Source organism: Vicugna pacos, chromosome 22 (genome assembly GCF_048564905.1).
Source record: "Vicugna pacos chromosome 22, VicPac4, whole genome shotgun sequence".
Taxonomy (NCBI): Eukaryota; Metazoa; Chordata; class Mammalia; order Artiodactyla; family Camelidae; genus Vicugna; species Vicugna pacos.
Window position 1 is genome coordinate 26388580 of NC_133008.1, and position 20127 is coordinate 26408706.

The following is a 20127-nucleotide window of genomic DNA, read 5'->3' on the forward strand; positions in this document are numbered from 1 at the left end:
ATCTTAGTGTATCAGCACAGAGAGCATGCTCATTCATGGGTTTTTTTCCCCCACCCTCGAGATGTAATCTACATATAGTAAACATACAAAGAGTTGTGTAACTGTCACCACAATCGGCATAGAGCACACTGCCATCACCCTCCAAAATCCCCGTGCCCTTTTGCAGTCACTGCTGCCCCCGCCTCCCCCAGCACCTACTGATGGATTCTCCATGCTATGGTTTTGCCTTTCCCGGGATATGTCAGTGGACTCAAGTAGTCTTTTGAGTCTGGCTTGTTTCACTCTGCATAACACTTTGAGAGCCATCCAGTCCAGGTGCCTCAGTAGTTCAGTCCTATTTGTTGCTGAGGATTGCTTCATGGTGTATCTGGTCCACCATCTGTTGAACTGTTCCCTCCTCTGAAGGATGCTGGGTTGTCCTAGTCCTTGGCGATTATGAATAATGCTGATATCAACATTCACATGCAAGTTTCTGTGTGCCTTATAAATGTGATACATTCTGAGTTAATTTTTGTAAGACTTGTGAGATATAGATTGAGGTTTATGAGTTTTTTTTGCATATGAGTGTCCAGTTGTCCCCGTACCATGTATTGAAAAGACCATCCTTTTCCATTGAGTTGCCTGTGTCAGAAATCAGTTGACGGTGTTTGTGTGGGTCCGTTCTGGACTCTGTTCTCGCACATTGATCAATGTGTCTGTCCTTTGGCCAGAACCACATTTCTTTATTACCGTAGCTTTATAGTCAGTCTTGAAATCAGGCCAGCGCATCTTCTTTGTTCTTTTTGGAAATTGTTTTGGTCAGTCTAGTTTCTTTGCCTTTACATGTAAATTTTAGAGTCAGCTTGTTGATTTCCACAAAAATTTGTGTGTTGGTATAGGGAGTGCTTTGCTATTAGTTTTTATAACTGTATTATACTCCCTCTAACATCAGCGCTCACCTGGACCAGTGCAGTCGCCTCCTGCTCCGTCTTGCATCTTCTGACCTCACTGCTCCCACACCGCAGGCTGTTCTCCCTACAGTGGTCAGATGGAGCCTCTTAAGAACATGCTCCTCCTCTGCTCACAATCCTCCATAGCTCCTAGCTCCCTCAGTATAAAAACTAAAGTCCTCACTGTCACCCAGAAGGCCCTGCATGATCTTCTTACCCCTCTCCCCCAGCTCCATCACCTCTCCCCCTAATCCTCTCTCACTTGCTCTTTGACCCACACTGGGCTCCTCACTGTTGCCCAGACAAGTTAAACACAGCCCCACCCCCGGGCCTCTGCATGTGTCCCCCCACCCCCGCCTGGAAAGCTGCTTACCTCTGATAGCCTTGTGGCTCATTCATCAGCTCTGTCAGCCTCTGCTCAGATGTCTCCTCAAGAGGCCCTCCCTGGCCACTCAGCTACAATGTCCCCACACTTACTACTCCATCCTCTGTCCCTGCTTGATTTTTCTTCGAAGCACTTGCCACCCCATGCCCTTGTCCCACCTGTCTGTTTGGTTTATTGTCCACCTCCACCCGGGGGTAGGTGAGTGCCCTGATGGTGGGGCCTTGCTCCTGGGTGTGCGCCTGTCCCTTGCACAGTGCCTGGTGTGTATTAGATGCTCTAGAAACTCATCTCTCTCTGTGTGTAAACTCACTCCTCTGTGTCTCAATTACTGAGCCGGAAGCTCTCAGCACAGGTAGCTGAACCTGTTCTGTGCCAGACTGTGACCAGGGCCACCACTCAGCTGGGACCCAACAGACCCGGTCATCTCTTGGAGTTAGGCCAGATCAGGGAGGCACAAGCTAGTCAGACTCACCATGGAAATGGAGACTCCCGCTAAGGTCAGGGTCCCAGGGGATGAGGCTGCAGGAGGACAGGATGAGGACGGGCAGTGGTCAGAGGCCGGAGCCTTCCTGCGAGGGTTTCTGTGGGTCTACAGGGGTTTTTATCCTAAAGATGGATGATGGGCCTTGTTGGTACATGGATTGCTCTTGTACTTTTGTTCTAAAATAACATCTTTATTGAAATACAATTCACAGGCCATAAAATTCATCCTTTTAGAGTGTACTGTCCAGCTGATTCTAGTATCTTCAGAGTTGTTCAAGATCACCACCATCTAACTGCAGAACATTTTCATTCCCCAGAAAGAAACTCTGTATTCATTCAGCAGTCCCTCCCTACCCCCAGCTCCTGGCAACGGCTTATCTGCTTTCTGTCTATGAATTTGCCTGTTCTGGACATTTCGTATGAATGAAATCATACACTCTTTGGCTTTTTGTGTCTGGCTTCTTTCACTTTGCATAATGTGTTCACGGTTCATCCATATCTGTCAGAACTTTCTTCCTTTTGATGGCCAAATAATATTCCATTGTATAGCCATGCCACCTTTTGTTTATCCATTCCTCAGTTGAGGGACATGTGGTCGTTTCCACTTTGTGGCTGTCAGGAATAGTGCTGCTGTACAAATTTTTCATTTATTCTGGGTCTCTACCTGGGAGGGAACTTGCTGAGTCATTCGGTAGTCCTTATGTTTAACATTGAGAAACCCCCAGTTTTCCACGGCGGCTGCATTTTAATCTCACCAGCACTGTAGTGGGGTTTGGTTTCTCCACATCCTTCTTAACACTCCTTGTTATCTGTCTTGTTGAATTCAGCTTCCTATTGGGTGTTGATGTGGTGTTTTGCTCATTCTGATTTTTTTCCCCTAATTTCCCTAATGACTAATGATGACTTTTTTGTGTGTTTATTGGCCATCTGTATATCTTTTTTGGAGATGTCTTCTTTTGAAATGTCTGTTCAGATCCTTAGTGCATTTTTAAATTGGGTTATTTGTCTTTTTATTGTTGGTTTGTACAAGTTCTTTACATCTGGTATCAAAACGAAGCCTATCTTTTTTTCCTTCTGCCACTTATACTTTTGGTGTTCTACCCAAGAAACCAGGAAGGTCATAAAGATTTACTCTTATATTTTCTTTTAAATATTTTACAGTTTTAGCTCTTACATTTAGGTCCCTGATCAATTTTTTCCACTTTTTTTTTTAATTGAAGTATAGTCAATTACAATGTATCAATTTCTGGCATACAGCACTGTGTCCCAATCATACATATACATACATACATACATTTGTTTCCATATTTTTTTCATTGAAGGTTATTACAAGATATTGAACATAGTTCCCTGTGCTATACAAAAGAAACTTTTTAAAAATCTATTTTTATATGTAGTGGCTAACATTTGTAAATCTCAAACTCCCAAATTTATCCCTTGTTTGTTTGTTAATGGAAGTACTGTGGATTGAACCCAGGACCTTGTCCATACTAAGCATGTGCTCTACCACTGAGCTATACTCACCCCTCATCCCTGGTACATTTTGAGTTAACTTTTATATATGGTGTGAGGTAGAGGTCCAACTTCATGCTTTTGCTTGTAGCTTTCCAGTTTGTCCCAGCACCATTTGTTGAAAAGAACATTCTTTACTCATTGAATAGTTTTGGCATCTTGGGTTAGAAATCACTTGGCTATAAATGCAAGAGTATGTTTCTGGACTCTCAAATCTCTCCCGTTGATGTTTTACGTCTACCCTAATGCCAGTACCGCACAGTCTTCATTTCTGTGCCTGTAATAAGTTTCGAAATTGGGAAGTGTGAGTTTTCCAGCTTTGTTCTTTTTCAAGCTTGTTTTGGCTGTTCCGAGTCCCCTGCATTTCCATCTGAATTTTAGGACCAGCTTATTCATTACTGCAGAAAAAGCTGTTGGGGTTTTGAGGAGGATTGCATTGAGTCTGTAGATCAATTTGGGGAATATTGTCATCTTAACAGTATTAAGTCTTCCAATCTGTGAACATAAGATGTGTTCATTTATTTAGGGTTTTAATTTCTTTCAACAATGTCTTTTAGTTTTCAGTGTAAGAGTTTTGTGCTCCTTTTGTTAAATTTGTTCCTAAGGGTTTTATTCCTTTTGATGATACTATAAGTGGAATTTCCCCCTTAATTTCATTTTTAGATTGTTCACTGCTGGTGTGTACTACTATAACTGATTTTTATTTATGGATCTTGTATCCTGCAACCTTGCTGAACTCATTTGTTATCTCTAATTTTTTTATTTTTTAATTTTGAGATTCCCTAGCATTTTCTGTAGACACGATCACGTCATCTGTGAATGGTTTTCCCTCTTGCATGGGATGGCTTTGCTTCTTTTTCTGCCTGCCTTCTCTGGCGAGGCCCCTAGTACCATGTCGAACAGAGGTGAGGGTGGACATCCTTGTCTTGCTCCTGATCTTAGAGGGAGACCTTTCAGCGTTTCACCAGTAGGTGTGAGGTTAGCTGTGGGTTTTGTCTAGATGCCCTTTATCAAGGTGAGAAGGTTTTCTTCTATTCCTAGTTTGTTGAGTGTTTTTATCATGAAAGCGTATTGGATTTTGTCAGGTGCCTTTTCTACATCTATTGAGACAATCATACAGTTTTGTCATTTACTCTGTTAATGTGGTGCATCGTTTTGACTGATTTTCCCATTTTTGAACCACCATTCTTGGAATAAATCTCATTTGACTATAACACATAATCCTTTTTTATGTTACTGGATTCTGTTTACTACGATTTTGTTGTGGATTTTGTGTGTGTGAGTCTCTGTTCATAAGAGGTACCAGTTTGTTGTCTTCTTGTGATGTTGTTGTCTGGCTTTGGTATCAGGGTAATGCTGGCCTCAGAATGAGTTAGAAAATGTTCCTATTTGGGGGACAAGGTTCTGAAAGATCAGTATTAATTCTTTACCTGTTTGTTAGAACTCACCAGTGAAGCCATTTGCGCCAGGCTTTTCTTTGTGGGAAAGTTTTTGAGCAGAAATTCAACCTCTTGTCATAGGTCGATTCATATTTCTATTTTTTTTTGAGTCAGTTCAGTAGTTTGTGTCTCTAGAAATTTGCCCGTTTCATCTAGGTTATTTAATTTGTTGACATAGTATTTCCTTATAATCCTTTTTATTTATGAAAGGTTGACAGTAACATCCCCTCTTCTTATTCCTGATTTTAGTAGTTTGAATCGTCTCTCTTTTTTCCTTAGTTAATGTAGCTAAGTTTGTCAGTTTTGTGAATCTTTTCGAAGAACCAACTTTGGTCTTACTGACTCTCTATTTTTCTATTGTCTCTATTTCTTTTGTTTCCTCTCTAGTCTTCTTTATTTTCTTTCTGTTCACTTTGGGTTTGGTTTGCTTTTCTTTTTTCAGATTCTTAAGTGGAAGATTAATTTTTGATGTGAAATCCTTCTTCTTTTAGGAAAAATTTAAAATTATTTTAAATTTTAAAAGTTTTATAAAGCTTTATTGAGGTATACTTGATATATAAAAACCTCAATCTTCTTTAAGATAGGTGCTGACATCTATAAATTTCCCTCTGTGTACTGCTTCCGCTGTATCCTATACCACTTGGTATATTACGCTTTCATTTCATTCATCTCAAAGTATTTTCTGATTCCCCTGGTGATTTCTTCTTTGACTCATTGATTATTTAGGAATGTGTTGTTTAATTTCCAAATACTTGTGAATTTCCCAAACTTTCCTTCTGTTACTGATTCCTTCCTTCCCTCCTTTCTTTTTTTTCTTACTGAAGTATAGTTGATTTACAATGTTCTGTTAATTTCAGATGTACAGCAAAGTGATTGTTAAACAGATAGATATATTCTCTTTATTATAGTTTATTAAAAGATACTGAGTATAGTTCCCTGTGCTATATGAGTAGGACCTTGTTTATCTATTTTATATATAGCAGTTTGTGTCTGCTAATCCCAAACCTAATTTATCCCTGCCTCTCTCTCTCCTTTAGTTTGTTTTCTGTCTGTGAGTCTGTTTCTGTTTCGTAAATAAGTTCGTTTGTATTCTTTATTTTAGATTCTGCATATAAGTGATACATGGTATTTGTCTTTTTCTAATTTACTTCATTTAGTATGATAATCTCTAGGTCCATCCATGTTGTGGCATTATTTCATTCTTTTCTATGGTTGAGTAGTATTCCATTGTATATATATGCACCATATTTTCTTTATCCAATCATCTGTTGATGAACATTTAGGTTGCTTCCATGTCTTGGCTATTGTGAATAGTGCTGCTATGAACAATGGGATGCATGTATCTTTTCAAATTAGCGTTTTCATCTTTTCCAGTTATATGCCCAGGAGTGGGATATATGGCAACTCTGTTTTTAGTTTTTTTAAGGAACCTCCATACTGTCCTCCATAGTGGCTGCACCAATTTATATTCCCACCAGCAATGTAGAAGGGTTCCCTTTATCTCCACACCTGCGGTTACTGATTTCTCACTCCTTTCCATTGTGGTCAGAGAACATACTTTGTATGATTTAATTCCACCCTTCCACAATTATTTGGTCTTGTTTTATGACCTCAAATATGGCCTATCCCGGGAAGTGTTCCGTGTGCCCTTGATAAGACTGTGTATTCTGCTCTTGCTGGGTGGAGTGCTCTGTACCTGTCTGTTAGGTCTTGTTGGTTTATGGTATTGTTCCCGATTTCTGCTTCCTTGTTGATCTTTTGTCCAGTGTTCTATTCATTATTGAAGGTAGGGTTTTGGCATCTCCAGCTAGTATTGTTGGTTTGGCTGTATTTCCCTAGCCCTGTGTTTTCTTTATGGCTATGTAGTATTCCTTGGTCCCACTAAATCCAGTCACTCTCTTGCGTGAGCTTTTAGGTTGTTTCTATTTTTCTCCTCTTGACAGAGCCTTGGGGGTTCACTGGCTTATGTGCCTGCTAGTCCCAGGGCTGACCCCTGGAAGGGGTAGCTGTGTTGGAGAGGGAGTGGATTTAGAATCATCTTGCCAAGGAGAAGGGTCTGTGGAGCCGGGGGAGACAGCTCCCACCAGGCTCATCACCCTCGTGCACTGTATGTGCCGGGCACTGGGCTTCATGTGACTTGTTTTTCTCGTCCTGCCAGTGACCTGATGGGGTAGGCACTGTTATGACCCCAGGAGAAACTGTGGTCAGAGGAAGTGACAACCCTTATCCAGGTCACACAGCAAGGCTGTGGCTGAGCTGTCCGGCTGCAGACTCTGTGTTCTCTGCCATCATGGTCAGCTTACCAGTTGTCCCTCCAGGCGGCCACAACCAGCCATCCTGCCTTCAGCATTCACGGGCTCCTTTCTGTCTTCATTCCTGGATATATGGTGTGGTAAACTGGGATGGTGCCCGGTAGTAGGGACAGGAACGAGGCCAATTGATGGATTGGTGCCTTGCTGGTTGGGGAAGGGGTGTGACTTAGGTTCGGGTAACCTAATCTCTCTCACCTCGGTTTCCCCAGCTGACAAATGGGGTTGGTAAGCGTGCCGTGAGTGATGTGGGACTTGCATGCACAGAGCTCAGTGCAGCGCTTGTGTGTCATGTGTACCCCGGGAATGCCAGCCGCTCTTGCTGTTGACTCCTCAGCAAGCATTTGTTGAGCACCTGCTGTGTGCCAGACATCGGCAGTGAACAAAGCAGACAGGAATTCCTGTCTCCGTAGAGCTTATGGCCTAGGAAGGGACCAGTAAGCAGGAAGGAAGCATGGAGAGAGCGCAGAGCCCAGCCTGAGGTGGTGTTCACCTCTCACAGGTGGCCATCCATCCAGTGTCCAAAGGCAGAGTAGAGGACACTGCAGGGGTGTCTGGTGGCAGAGGAGCCCAGGTGGAGGCATCAGCCAGCAGGGGCTTGTGGAGGGAGCCAGCAGGGAATGGCAGAGTGTGACAGGCTGCTGTTGCAGGCAGGGCCTTGTGGGCTTCCAGGAGGACGCTGACCTTGATCCAAGTATGCTGGAAGCTACAGGTGGGCCTTAAGCACTTGTGCAGCGGGATCTGACTTCTGGTTTGGAAAGCTCTCCCTGGCTGCTGGGCTGAGAACACATGGGGCAGGGGCAGGGAGATGGGGGTGGGGGAGTGTGGCTGTGACCCAGGGGACTTAGACTAAGCGTGTTGGGACTGAGTAGGGTAGAAGGGGATGTATCTGGGTATGATGAAGTTAGCGACAGGATTTGCTAAGGGATGGGCTTCGGGGATGGGAAAGAGATGACCCCGGGAAAGGCAGGAAGGCCGTCCTGTCTTGTGTGCCCCTGTGCCCCTGTCTGCTTTGACAGTTCCTCATAGCCTGACACCCCATCGTGCTGAGAGAGGCTCTGGGAAGGAGGGGAGAGATGCACTTGTTCCCGGAGGCCAATGCCTACACTCTTGCTTGGAAGGAATCCTGCAAGGAGGATGGTTCTGGAATGCTGAGAATGGGGCGGTGCCCTGCCTGGCTTTCCTTTCTATGTATTTACGAGCATCCTGCGCCCAGGTTCAGTTGGGCCCCTCTGGGCGATCACATACGAAAAGCTAGAAATACACGTGGGGCTGACCACCATTCACTGCCTATAGAGACGCGGTGAGCGCTCACTACCTCCCTGGCACCTGCACTGTCTCCACCTGCTTCCACCACATCTGGTTTCACAGATAAGGACACTGGGCCCAGGATGTCAGTGACCTTGCTGCCAAGGTCACATAGCAGAGCCATGGGTGGTTTCTGTGGAGCCCCCGAGGAGGGTGGGGTTGAGAGCGCGGCTCCCAAAATACTGGTGGTTTCCCTATCACCTTTGGAAATGCAGTCTGGCTGACCAGTTGCTTTGGGGCCTTGGTACAACCGAAAAGTTACAAATTAATACTTGCATGTTATAAAAGTTATTGGAAAAAATTTAAAAGACCAAAATCCATATTGCATTGGAGATTATAGAACAGAAAGTTTCCCAGACTCACTCCATAGACAACCTCCGTGAAGGCCTCAGGGTGTCACCTCCACACTTACTGTCCCCACAAAGGCAGGGAAGAAAAATTGGAGGACACGCAGTGTTCTGCATGTCACACTTTGCTATCAGCGCTTTAGCCTGGATTGCTCCCTGGGCCAGTTCCAAGGTTGATTAGCCAATTCCCTGCTGATGGACCTCTAGGGGTTAACCAGTTTCACTCTGAAAAGCACTGCCTCAGGGAGTGGCCGTCCTTGCAAACTCACTCAGGAGAGTGAAGCCTGGGTGACATGGGGCAGGGAGGGTCAGTAGAGGACAGTCAGGCCTCTGAGAGGAGGTGAGTTGAGACTTGAGTGACCAAAGGAAGCCGGGATTGTGGAAAGGCTCAGAGGAGATGGTCATTCCAGGCAGAAAAGGATCGAGCATGTGCAAAGGCCCTGGGGCAGGAGTAGGTTTGGCCTGCTAGCTGTACCTTAACCACCAGTGTGGCCGAAGGTCGTGAGCAAGATAGAGGTGGGGGTGAGGGCAGGGAGGTAATAGGGTGATTACTCAGGGTCTCGGAGGTCACGGGGAGCACTTTGGATCAGAGGAGGGATGTGATCTGATTCATATTGTGTCTAGTTTTCCTTTGATTGTCTGGGGCAGATGGTCTCTTTTGGGCACCATGGTAAGAACTTTTCTAAACCCTTCAAACTACCTTATAAGGCAGGTGACATTGTCCTCATTTAACAGATGAGGAAACTGAGACAAAAAGATGTGACCTGACCTGCACAGAGTGTCCAGAAAGGAAATGGCAGCCCCTGGATTCCAGCCTGGGTCTGAGAGGCCCAGAGTCAGGGCTGCCAGGTCCCCAGGGCCACTTCCTGCTTTTGCTCCTGGCCTGGTTGCCATATGAGACCGTGGAGCAGGTGACACTCTGGCTGAGTGCCCAGGGCGGGGCTGGCTCTGTAACCTGCAGGATTCCTGAGCAGGGAAGCGCCTGCTGGGGATTTTGTGAAGGGTGTCACCCCGGTGTGGGATTGTGAAAGGCAGTGAGGCGCCCATGACCTGTCCCATTGTCCTCAGTTGCCTCATCTGTACAATGGCAGTTTCGGTCCTTCATCCCGCAAGTATTGATCACCTGCTTCATGACTGGCTCTGTGTTGGGATCTGGGGAGAGACCTGAGAACCTGCCAGTCCCAGTGAGGCTGCCACTCTAATGGCTAGCTGGGTGGGAAGGGGCAGACCACTAGAAGATGGCAGTGATGAGTAGAGAGCTGAGCAGGATGGTGTATGATGGAGAGGGAGCGGCTCCACAGCAGGGTTGGGGATGGGGAGGAGACCATTTGACCAGGAGTTGCCAGCTGGCCTTGTGAATGCTGCAGGGAGAGGGTTCCAGGTCCAGGGAGCAGCCAGTGCAAAGGCCCTGAGGCAGAACCATGCCTGGTGTGTTTGGGGAACATGGAGAAGGCCAGTGTGGCAGGAACTAAGTGAGCGAGCGGAGAGTAGGGGGAGGAGAGGGCAGAGAGGTGACTGGGAAGATCACGTGGGGAGGGCTGTGTGGGCTGCAGGGAGGACTTGAGCTTTTAACCTGAGTGAAATAGGAGCCTGGGAGGGCTCTGAACAGAGGGGACCATGCCCTGCCTTGGTGTCCATAGGCAGCCATTGTGCTGGTCCAGGCAAGTGCTGGTGGGCCAGGCCCAAGGCCTTGGACGTGGAGAGAAATGGGCCCGTTCAGGCTGCGTGGAGGTGGACCCAGCAGGACTTGCTGAGCAGGGTTGGGGGTGAGAGGCAGGAGGATCCCCTGGTCTGTGGTCTGAGTCAGGGTGTAACCACCCTGCCTGGCCCTTGGGGTGACCATAAGGACACAGTGGCACCTGCCTAGGGACACTGAATGCAGGCTGGGCTCTGGGTTACCAATGGTTACTGTCGGATGGTGTTGAGAGGGGGAGTGGATAAAGAAGCAGGACTGGGGCTAGGACCAATGCAGTGTGCACAGGCTGAATGTTGAGGCCTTGGAGACTGAGTGACTACCTCTATTTCTGTTCTAGCAAAACTACAAAGGCCGCCCAGGTGGTTGGGGGTTACTGGGTTTGCCGAGACGTTACCCAAGATGGGGTTGGAGCTGGGCTGGGCAGGCGGCCACTGTTCCCTTTATGGGTTCTTGTCAGAGCCTGAGAGAGCAGGCTGGGCGTGGAGCTCTGGCCCAGGGGCTCTTCCTGTGGCTGGAGGTCTTCCAGCCACACCAAGGCTTTAGGTGACCCTTCGAGTCTGTGATGATGAGGAAGGCATCCCAATCGAGGGTGCTTGCCTTGCCTTCTGCCCTCAGGCTGCTCCGGTGAGGGTGGCTGACTTGTCCTCTGCTGGCCTATCTGTATGTTTCCCCTCTCCTGGGGTTTTGATCTCCTTTGTTCCTGCGTTCTCCACCCTCCTGGGGGCTGGAAGTCAAAGGGTTCCTGGAGAGGCTTTGTCCTCTGCTCAGAAGACAGTAAACAAACAGCCTGCAGTTCTGACTGGCCCCTGGTGCTGCCTCCTGCCAGTCCCTTCCCTCCCTGCCCCTGCTGCCTTTCCCAGAGCCCTCGTCACCTTCTAAGGGGAGGTGGCCCATGTTAAGCCTGGAGACTGAGGCTCCAAGAGTATGGAGTGACTCATGCCAGGTCACGCATCCTGGTGGATGGGTGGCATCCTGTCCCACAGATGGCTGATCTAGTTCCCATAGAGGACAGAGACCTGCCCAGGGTGGGAGCAGATCTGGGCTTTGAGTCCAGGCTGTCTGGCTCCAGAGTCCACATTCCTTCTCCTTCCCTCGTACAAATAGTTAATGAGCACCTGCTGTATGGCAGGCACTGTTCTAGGTGCTGGGGAGCCAGGGGTGACCAGTCCGGGTAAAGTCCTGTCACAGGACTAGACCCCCACTGGAGGCCACGTTGGTGGGAGTGGGAAGGGGCTTGCATTTAGGAGGGCGGGGTGCAGTCCACCACATCTGCCCGCAGGTAGGAGGGCAGAGCCTGAGGGGAAGGGTTTACTGGCAGAGGGAACAGCCCTTGCAAAGGCTTGTAGGCCAGAAGTGCAAGGGAGATCCAGAGGCTGAGGTTGGGGGTGGCAGCTAGGGATGGGACAGCACTGGGGTTCGTGGTATGGGCTGGGGGGACCCTGCCAGTCCTGGAATTGGGCATGTGGCCTCTAGATTAGGGAGGCTTGGAGGCCCTGGTCTCTGTTTTAGGAGGATAAACACATATAACTTGGGAGGTGGATGGGTCAGAGGCCCGGGGCCAGGCCTGGGCCCAATGGATTAGAGACCAGAAATTGAGCAGAGATTATCATAGTTAACACTTATTGAGCACCTACTGTGTGCCAAGGAGCAGAATAAACCCCAGATCCTGTTCTGGGGAGCTGACATGACGGGGAGGGGCAGAAAGGGGCAGGTAGGTAACATATAGAGGGTTAGTGCTTTGGAGAAAAATGAGGTGCAGGAGGGAGATATGAGGGGTTGGAGATGTGAATGAGAGTGGAAGAAATCTCCCTAGAGAGGTGTCATTCAAGCCAGAGCAGCGGGGAGTCCTAGGGTTCCTGTTTGTCTGGTACCCAGCTGCGCTCTGAGGTGGGAGGAGTTTCCCCATTACTGACTGGGAAACCCAGATCAGAGAGGTAGGGAAGTTGGCCCAAGGGCACACAGTATTCAGGGCAGCCTGGGTGCACAGTGGCCCTTGTGGCAGCAGGGAAGAGAGAGGAAGGAGTTGGGCACCTTGAGTCAGAGGGAGGGACTTGGTGACTTGGGGAGTGTGGGTGGGGTGGAGGAGGAGGAAGTAGATGACTGAGGCTTGAAAGTTGCCTCCAGATAAGTAGACACTCCGTGTCTGGGCAGAGCTGTCTGGGAGAGGCAGTTTTTTTCCAACATCCAGGCCAGGAAAGCCCCAAGAGTATTTCTGCTGCCGTATGCCAGGAAGCCCTTTGGGTGGCACAGCTGGACAGGCCCCTCCTCACTGAGCCCCTCAGGGATTTCTGGGGGGGCTGCTGTCCAGACCAAGAGTAGGTGGTGCTACTCTTTTTACTCAACAGTCTGGGAGCTTCTGGAAACACAATTGAGCGAATCCCAGGGCTCCTGGCACTCCCAGGCCTGGTGTGCAAGGTCCCACTTGCCACCGCATCCCAGTCCCAGAAAGCCACTTTCCCCTGCGAGGGCCCAGAGCTTTTGGAATTCTCTTGGGCATCACGCTGGCCCTCGTGTTCTTCTGAGGCTCTCCTTGTCTGTTGTCTGTGGTGTCACCAATGTGCTTATGGGGCCTGGGCCCCCACACACACCCAGAGCAGTCATAGGACAGCACGTGCCAACGCCAGTGGCGGAAAGCCTGGTCCTGGCCAGGGAGATGCCTGCGGCTTCCACAGCGGACAGACAGGCCCAGAGGCCAGTGGGCCTGGTGGTCAGAGGTTCAGACCCTTGGTTTTCAGTCCACACCCCTGCCACTCCTGGACTTGAGTGACTGTGGGCAGGTGCCCAACCTCTGGGCCTGGTTACATCCATAAAATGGAGCTCACAGACCCACCTCTTTGGATCTTGTCATAATTAAATGGGTTAAATCCACAGAAAGAACTCAGCTTTCTGCCTGGCATACAGGGAACTCTCAACAACTGTTAGCTACTCTAAAACAAATGATTTTTTTGGAGTCAGTAATCCATGTGGATGATGCAAAATTCAAAGATGTTCCGGGACATGCAATGACTCTCCCTCCCAGCGGGCCCCAGCCTCCCTGGGCTCTGTTTTGAGGCTTTTTATTTTCTTCAGTTGCAAAACACAGACATACGCTCTTCTGCACCTTTTGTTTTCATCACTAAGTACACCCAGAAGGAAGTTCCGTTCTATGTCAGGAGATAAAGAGCATTTTTGTGTGTGTGGCTGCACAGTGACGTAGATGGACCATCATTTATTTAGTTAAGTCTCCCCCAGGGGCTTTAAAGTTCTTTAGATCTGAACTTTTCTTCTTACTGGGAAACTAGCAAGATTGTGCTGTTTCCATGGGCAAATTTTCTTTCTTTTCTTTTCTTTTTTTGGGGGGAGGGGCTAGGGGAAGAGGGAGGTAACGGTTTTATTTTATTTATGTATTTATTTTCATGGAGGTACTGGGGATTGAACCTAGGACCTTGTGCATGCTAGGCACACACTCTACCACTGAGCTATGTCCTTCCTCCTTGGGAAAATTTTAATGGAGTCTTCTCTCTCTGCTTGTGTATCTGAGTCTTCATGTACATTTCTTCCTGGACTTGTTTGTACTTGTGACCTTCTTGAGATTTAATTTAGATATGGTATATTGTCCTAATCTTAAGTGTATACCTTCATTTTTGAAATAAATGTGTGCACTGGTCAGATCAAGATAGAGGACCTTGTCATTATGCCAGAAAATTCTTCTGTTCCCCCAGAGGGAACCAACTGCTCTGATACCTATCAACAGAGACGAGTTTTGCCTGATCAAGGTCAGGTCTACCTTATGACTCAGCAAGAGAAACGAGGGCGTATGTCAACCAAAGGCATGCATGCAAATGTTCATAGCAGCTTTATTTGTTCCCCAACAGGGAAGACTCCCAAACCCCATCAGTTAGTAAGCAGATGAACAAACTGTGGTCCGTCCTTGCAGTGGAGTGTGGGTCAGCAAGGAAAGGGAATCCCTGATGATGCACAGCAGCGAGGAGGAGCCACGTCGGTGGGACCCTGGGGATTCTACTTCCACACTGCTCCTGTCTTGTTTGGTCGTTGACAAACGTTCCACTCACGTGGAAGAGGTGGAGCGGGAGATTCTTGGGAAGGACCTGCACACGGTCAATGCTGCTGTTGTGATTCAGTGCCGGAGACCGGCGCCCATGGTTTCTGACCTGCCTCATCTCTGATGCACAGGTGTCTCCTGTCCCTGCCTCCTGGGTCTCTGCCTGTGAGCCAGGTGGCCAAGGGCCCCAGGGAGCCAGGACCAAGGCCACCTGTGCTCCAGGTGCTCTGCAGGGCTGCTGCTTGCGCTGTGAAGGGGCGGTGGTAAAAAGCTGACTTCGGGGTCTGGTGACCTGCACGTGGCCCCTTGCTGTTTCCCAGCCCTGCCCACTCCGCACCCAATTACATGAAGGTCCTTTGTTTTCCCTTCTCAGAGAGACCTTCCCTGACCATCTGGCCCCCAAGCCCTCTTACCCCCAGAGTGTGTCTCCTTTGGCCCCCCCAATCTCATGTGGTCCTCGTCAGGATTTCTGTGCTTGTCTCCCCAGCACCTTCCATGTGCTCAGTAGATGTGAGTGGTACTTGAGTGGGACAAGCTCGTGACCTTGGCCAGGTCACGAATCCTCCCTGCTCCTCAATCTCCTTATCTGCCAAATGGGAGAATGGGAGTCACAATCAGGGTATGTTGTGCTATGTGAAGTGGGCGGGAAGTGCTCTGAGCAGGGCCATTGTGGCCCCTGGGTTGTTTGTCATCGTCAGGAACGTGGCCCTGTGGGTAGCACCCAAGGTGTGGAGGGTTGACTGCTGCCAGAGGCAGCAGGCTTCACCCCACGGGGGCTTGTGTGTGTGCCCTTGCGGCATTCTTCCCTCTGTTTTGGCCCTTCCCTTCCTCTGAGGTTCTCCATGCGACCTGTCCCCTCATCATGGCCGGCTGGCTCTGAAACTCCTCTTGACTCTGTCCAATGTCTGTTGACTGCCCTCTGTCCTTGCCATCCCCCAGTCCAGCCCCGGTTGTTACTTGCCTTGACCAGCACGGTTGCCTCCTGACTGCCTTCTCTGCTCACCGCCACCCATCCTGGGGCCTGTCTACTCTGTTTACTAGCCGTGCTCCCATGGGACCTCCAGAGCCATGCAGCCTGTGGAGGGCTCCTCATCTTGCAGGCCAGCCTGCTGTGCGTGTGGTCACCACTACGTCCTCGTGCCCAGCCAGAGGAGGTGCTGCATAAGTGTGGTGGGACCGCCCACAGGCCAATGGGCCTTGCACCCCCTAGTATGTGGTGTGTGGTGAGGGTGCGCCTCCTCCCTTATCCGCCCATTGGGATAACTGGTTCTCGGGGGTTCTGGCTCCCAGCCCAGACTGAGGACCAGCAACCTCCTCTGGGGCTCCTCAGAGTCCCCATGAGGGGTTCCAGACACAGGGGTTGTCACAGTACTGGGAGCAAGATAGCACCAAGGATGCTTGCCTCTGCGAGTCGCACCTGCCCAAGTTCTGCACAAATACCATGTAATCTAAACATTTATCTGGATGCAAACCTTGTTTAAAATTCCCTGAGTCTAGAACCTTTCTCCATTTTACACAAAAGAATGAAGAATCCTTTGCACGGCGTTAGTGATCTCTGAAAATGCCGCTTCTACTTCTGTGCCAACCTGGACCCCTGCTCTTTTGCTTTCCTTTCTTAGTGGTCCAGGGTGGCTTCCGGTCTTCCCACTTTGCGTGACTGTAGGCGTGTTAGTGTAGGTCAGTGCAGGCAGTGCCTGAGTATTTCCATAGTGAAGTACATAGGATTTTTTAAACAATAAAACAGTTTTATTGAGGGATCATTTACATGCTAGGAAATGCACTCATTTCAAATGCAGTGGGTTTTTAGTCAATTTATAGTAAGTGTTAGTAAACATTACCGCAGTGCAGTTTTAGAACATTTCCATCACCCTAGAAAGCTCCCCCACTTTCTTTCCCACCCCCCGGGGCAACCACTGATCCACTTCCTGCCTCTATCGATTTGTCTTTCTGGGACATGAAACACATCACATTTTGTCATTAAGTACTTTTCTTTTATTTGAGTCTCTATATCAGACATATGGCATTATATTAATCTTAAAAATGTATGTAAAAAATGTACTGATCTCTTTTGGGCCTGGGGGAGATGTTCCAAATATTTGTCAAGGAAAGAGCCCCTTGGGCATGCTGGGACTGGAGCATACCCAGCCAAAGGGAAATGGTTCCATTTGTCACCAACCTTCAATCCAGTCCCTCCACTGCCCCTCCTTGGCCTCAGAACCCTCCAAGGCCAGAGTGTTTCCTGGTGCCCTGCTGGGGTTGGTGTCTTTGCTGAGGTCGCCCAGATTGCAAGAGGGGATTGCTCCACCATATGTGGTCACACTTCCTGCCCCCACAAGCCGGCCTCATGAGTAATTTCTGTCCCTTTCCCCTCCCACAGGGACTTCCTTCCCCGAGGTTCAGGAATTGTCACTCGGCGGCCTCTCATTCTGCAGCTCATCTACTCAAAAACAGGTACGATGGGGAGGCTCACAGCTGCAACCGGAAACGGTCGTGGATGCGGTGCCCCGCAGGAGCCAGGGGGCTTATGATGAGCCTCGGGTCTTGGGCTGCCATTTGGGTTTGGGTTCACATTTCCCACATGTGCCGGGAAGTTGAAGCACAGTTCATTGATTCCAACCTCCACCCACCCCTAGTGTCCTCAGCTGTGACCAGGCCACCAGGTGCCATGTTTCTTGCTCTATTGAAGATGACATGTTTCTGCTGAACGCTTTCAAAATCAGTAGCAGACATTGTGATATGTCAGCCAGAAATGCTTCAGTGCACCTCCCCTTGCAGTAAAAGCACTCTCTTACACTCACAGACCACACCCAAGAAAAGTCATTCCTGCATGTTATCTAATGCCCAGTCCATAAGCATGTTGCCAATTGTCCTCTGCATATCTTCCCTGGCTGGTTCTGCAGCTGCTCCAATCAATCCATGTTATCCTTCATTGTCCAGTCTCCTCTTTTCATCAGAGCAGCATTCCCACCATTTCCTTTTTAACTACAACATTGACTTTTGGAAGAGACTCGGCCTGTTGAATATAGAATGACCCACATACAGATTTTTTTCCTGTCCTTTCGGTTTATTTCTGTTCTTCCCACACAAATCTGAAAAAATAATGGGGATGTTTCCCAGCATGAAACCCAGTCAAGCCTCCTTGGAAAGCATCTCAAGTCAGAAGCTGGAAGGGGAGGGGGGAGCTGTTGGGGAGGGGGCCTTTCTTTTCTCCAGGGCCCCCAGGGGTCTCTATGCTGCTTCCCCACTGACCTGAAATATCAGCACTGATCTGTTCAGCGCTAGGTGTGTGCCAGCAGCACCACGGGTCATGTTAAACACCCCCATGCTGGGAAGGCAACTGACATACTCTCCCATTTCACAGACAGGGAAACTGAGGCTTAGCCAGGTTACCTGCCTTTCTAGTGGGCGCCCAGGCTGGATCAGGCCTCCGACTACACTCTGAGCTGGCCCTAGCCGCACCCTCTTGCCTTCATCTTCAGACTTTGCCCAACGCACCTGCGGGGGGGGCGTGGCACTAGTGAGAGACAGCAGCTGATTGGTCCAGTACGTCCCCTTTGTGAGCTCTGCCATATCGTAGGCCAGGGGAAAGGTGATGGGCTGCCTCCTCTGGGTTTCTGAGTTCCGGTGTCCAGTCAGCTGTGCCGGGAAGGGCAATGACAGAGCCGTGGTTTTCAGATGCCAGCGAGATCACAGTCATGTAGGGCTTGTCCCGTTGGGTTTTTGTTTTCCATTCAGTCTGTTGGTAGGAGGTAGGGAGTAAGAATCTGCATTTTTAATGAATTTCCAGGTGATGCTGATGCTTTTGGGCCCTGGCCACACTGGGAAAACCTCTGCCCTGGTGGGTGGGGTCTGGGAGCTAATATTGCCCAGATTCAGATACTGATTCTGTGGCTTACTGGCTGTCTGGTCCCTGGGGAAGGACTGTTGGTCACAGCCGTGTTTCCTGTCTGGACAGTGAAGATAATAATAGTACCGCCTTTGTGGGTTGCCGTGAAGACCGTGTTCTTCACTGTAGAACAGTGCCTGGCACACTCCAGCCCCTTGCTGAGTGGTGCCATTCCAGTGTTCTGTGCTTGCTGCTGGCCTGTTTGGAGACAGCTTGCTGGGAGAACAGGTTGGCTGGCTTCCAGCACTAGAAGGTCTCTGGTGTTGTCATAGTGGGAGGGCTCCCCTATCACCTCCACAGTGGCTGTCACCCAGCGGTGGTCCAGTGAGCACTTACTGCATGCCGCAAGCCGGTTCAGGGCCTCTGCCACCACCTGTCACCTTCTCTCTTGGCACTCCTGTCAGTGCTGGGGGACAATACAGGGGGAGACTTGGGGTGAGTCCAGAAGGGAGACACGTAGGCATGACCTTCACCACATGGGAGTGTGTGTGGTGTGGGGGGAGGGTGACTAACTGCGTCCTGGAGGGGTGGGGGTATCACCGGGCTTGTCTGAGGAGGTGATGTTACAGCTGACGCTGACAGGTGCTTCGGGGTGTGTCTGGGCAGGGGGAGCTCTCTTTCCTAGCAGAGAGTGCTATGTGTGAAGACCCTGAAGTGTGATGCCCACCGTGGAGGAACTGAAATTCCTTGGGTGTGGGGGAAGGGAGGAGAAGCACATGACAAGTGACAGCCCAGTGGGAACTCTGAGGGCAGGAACTGTGGGTGCACATCTGCCCAGTGCCTGACCTGGATTGATGTTGAAATCTCCATTCCTGCCACCCTGTTTTACAGAGGAGGGAGCAGACTTCCAAGCCACTTGCCTGAGGGCACACAGGAGGTCATCTTGAAAGCCTAGTTTTAAATGCATTCTTAGGGGTGTGGCCTTAGGCCAAGGTGTGATTCGACCAGATTCTGTGGCCACTGGTGGAGGAGAGACCACAGGGAGCTGTGCTGGGGCAGAGGGACCCAAGAGGAGGTGGGAGCAGGTACCCTGAGGCAGGCGAGGATGGAGTGGCATCCGTGGAGATGGAGACGTAGTTGGATCCTGCTGGGCTGGGGCTGGGAGGAGCGATGGGGGAGCAGGGTCCAGGGTGTCCTACATGGAAGCTTTCCTTGCTGTGTCCCAGCTTGCATACTCCCCCTCCCTGGCCTGGCCATGGCATTCCCAGTGTCTTAATGCCCCAAGTAGATTTTTGCTGGGCCTTGACCAAAAGCCAGGGAGGCAGTGTGAGCATGCTGAGGGTCTTGGCCCTCCCTGAGCTCAGCCTACTGGATGCGGCAGACATGAGGTTGCTATGGTCGGGCTAGGAGGGTGAAGCTCAGGCCATTGTGGGATAGTATATCGCGCATTGGGTCTACTTTGGGCCAGGGGCCCAGGGAGGACGTTCTAGGCAGGGCAACAACTGTGTTGTGAAGCTGCGAGGTGAGGCTGGGGAGCGGTCAAGTGCGAGGTGGCACATCCTGGCAGGTGTGGTGAGGGAATTCAGGGATTAGGATCCTAAGTGGCATTAAGGGTATGGAGAGACTGGCTTAGCCCACTGGCTGCCTTGTGGAGGAGGGACAGGCAGGGACAGGAGTGTGGGTGGGGAGGCCAGGGAGAGGTTAGCCTGGCACCAGGTGAGAGGTGATGGGGCCTGGCCCAGGGCGGTGTCATGGTGGGGGTGAGCGCAGTCTGGAGTGACCTCATGGTGGGGAGCCCAGGTATGGATGACCGAGGCCCCTGGGCTGGGGAAGACGCCCTGCTTGTAAGAG

The 20127-nt window shown here is 49.8% G+C and overlaps 1 protein-coding gene across 8 annotated transcripts in view; it reads left to right on the forward strand.

The window, feature by feature from the left end:
- DNM2 (dynamin 2) overlaps positions 1-20127 on the forward strand; it is an 82689-nt gene that overhangs the window by 11922 nt on the left and 50640 nt on the right. For all 8 annotated transcript variants that reach the window (XM_072947705.1, XM_072947708.1, XM_072947709.1 and 5 more), the window contains exon 2: positions 16828-16901. In XM_072947705.1, coding sequence (XP_072803806.1) covers positions 16828-16901 — 74 coding nt within the window. The remainder of the gene's footprint in view (positions 1-16827; positions 16902-20127) is intronic.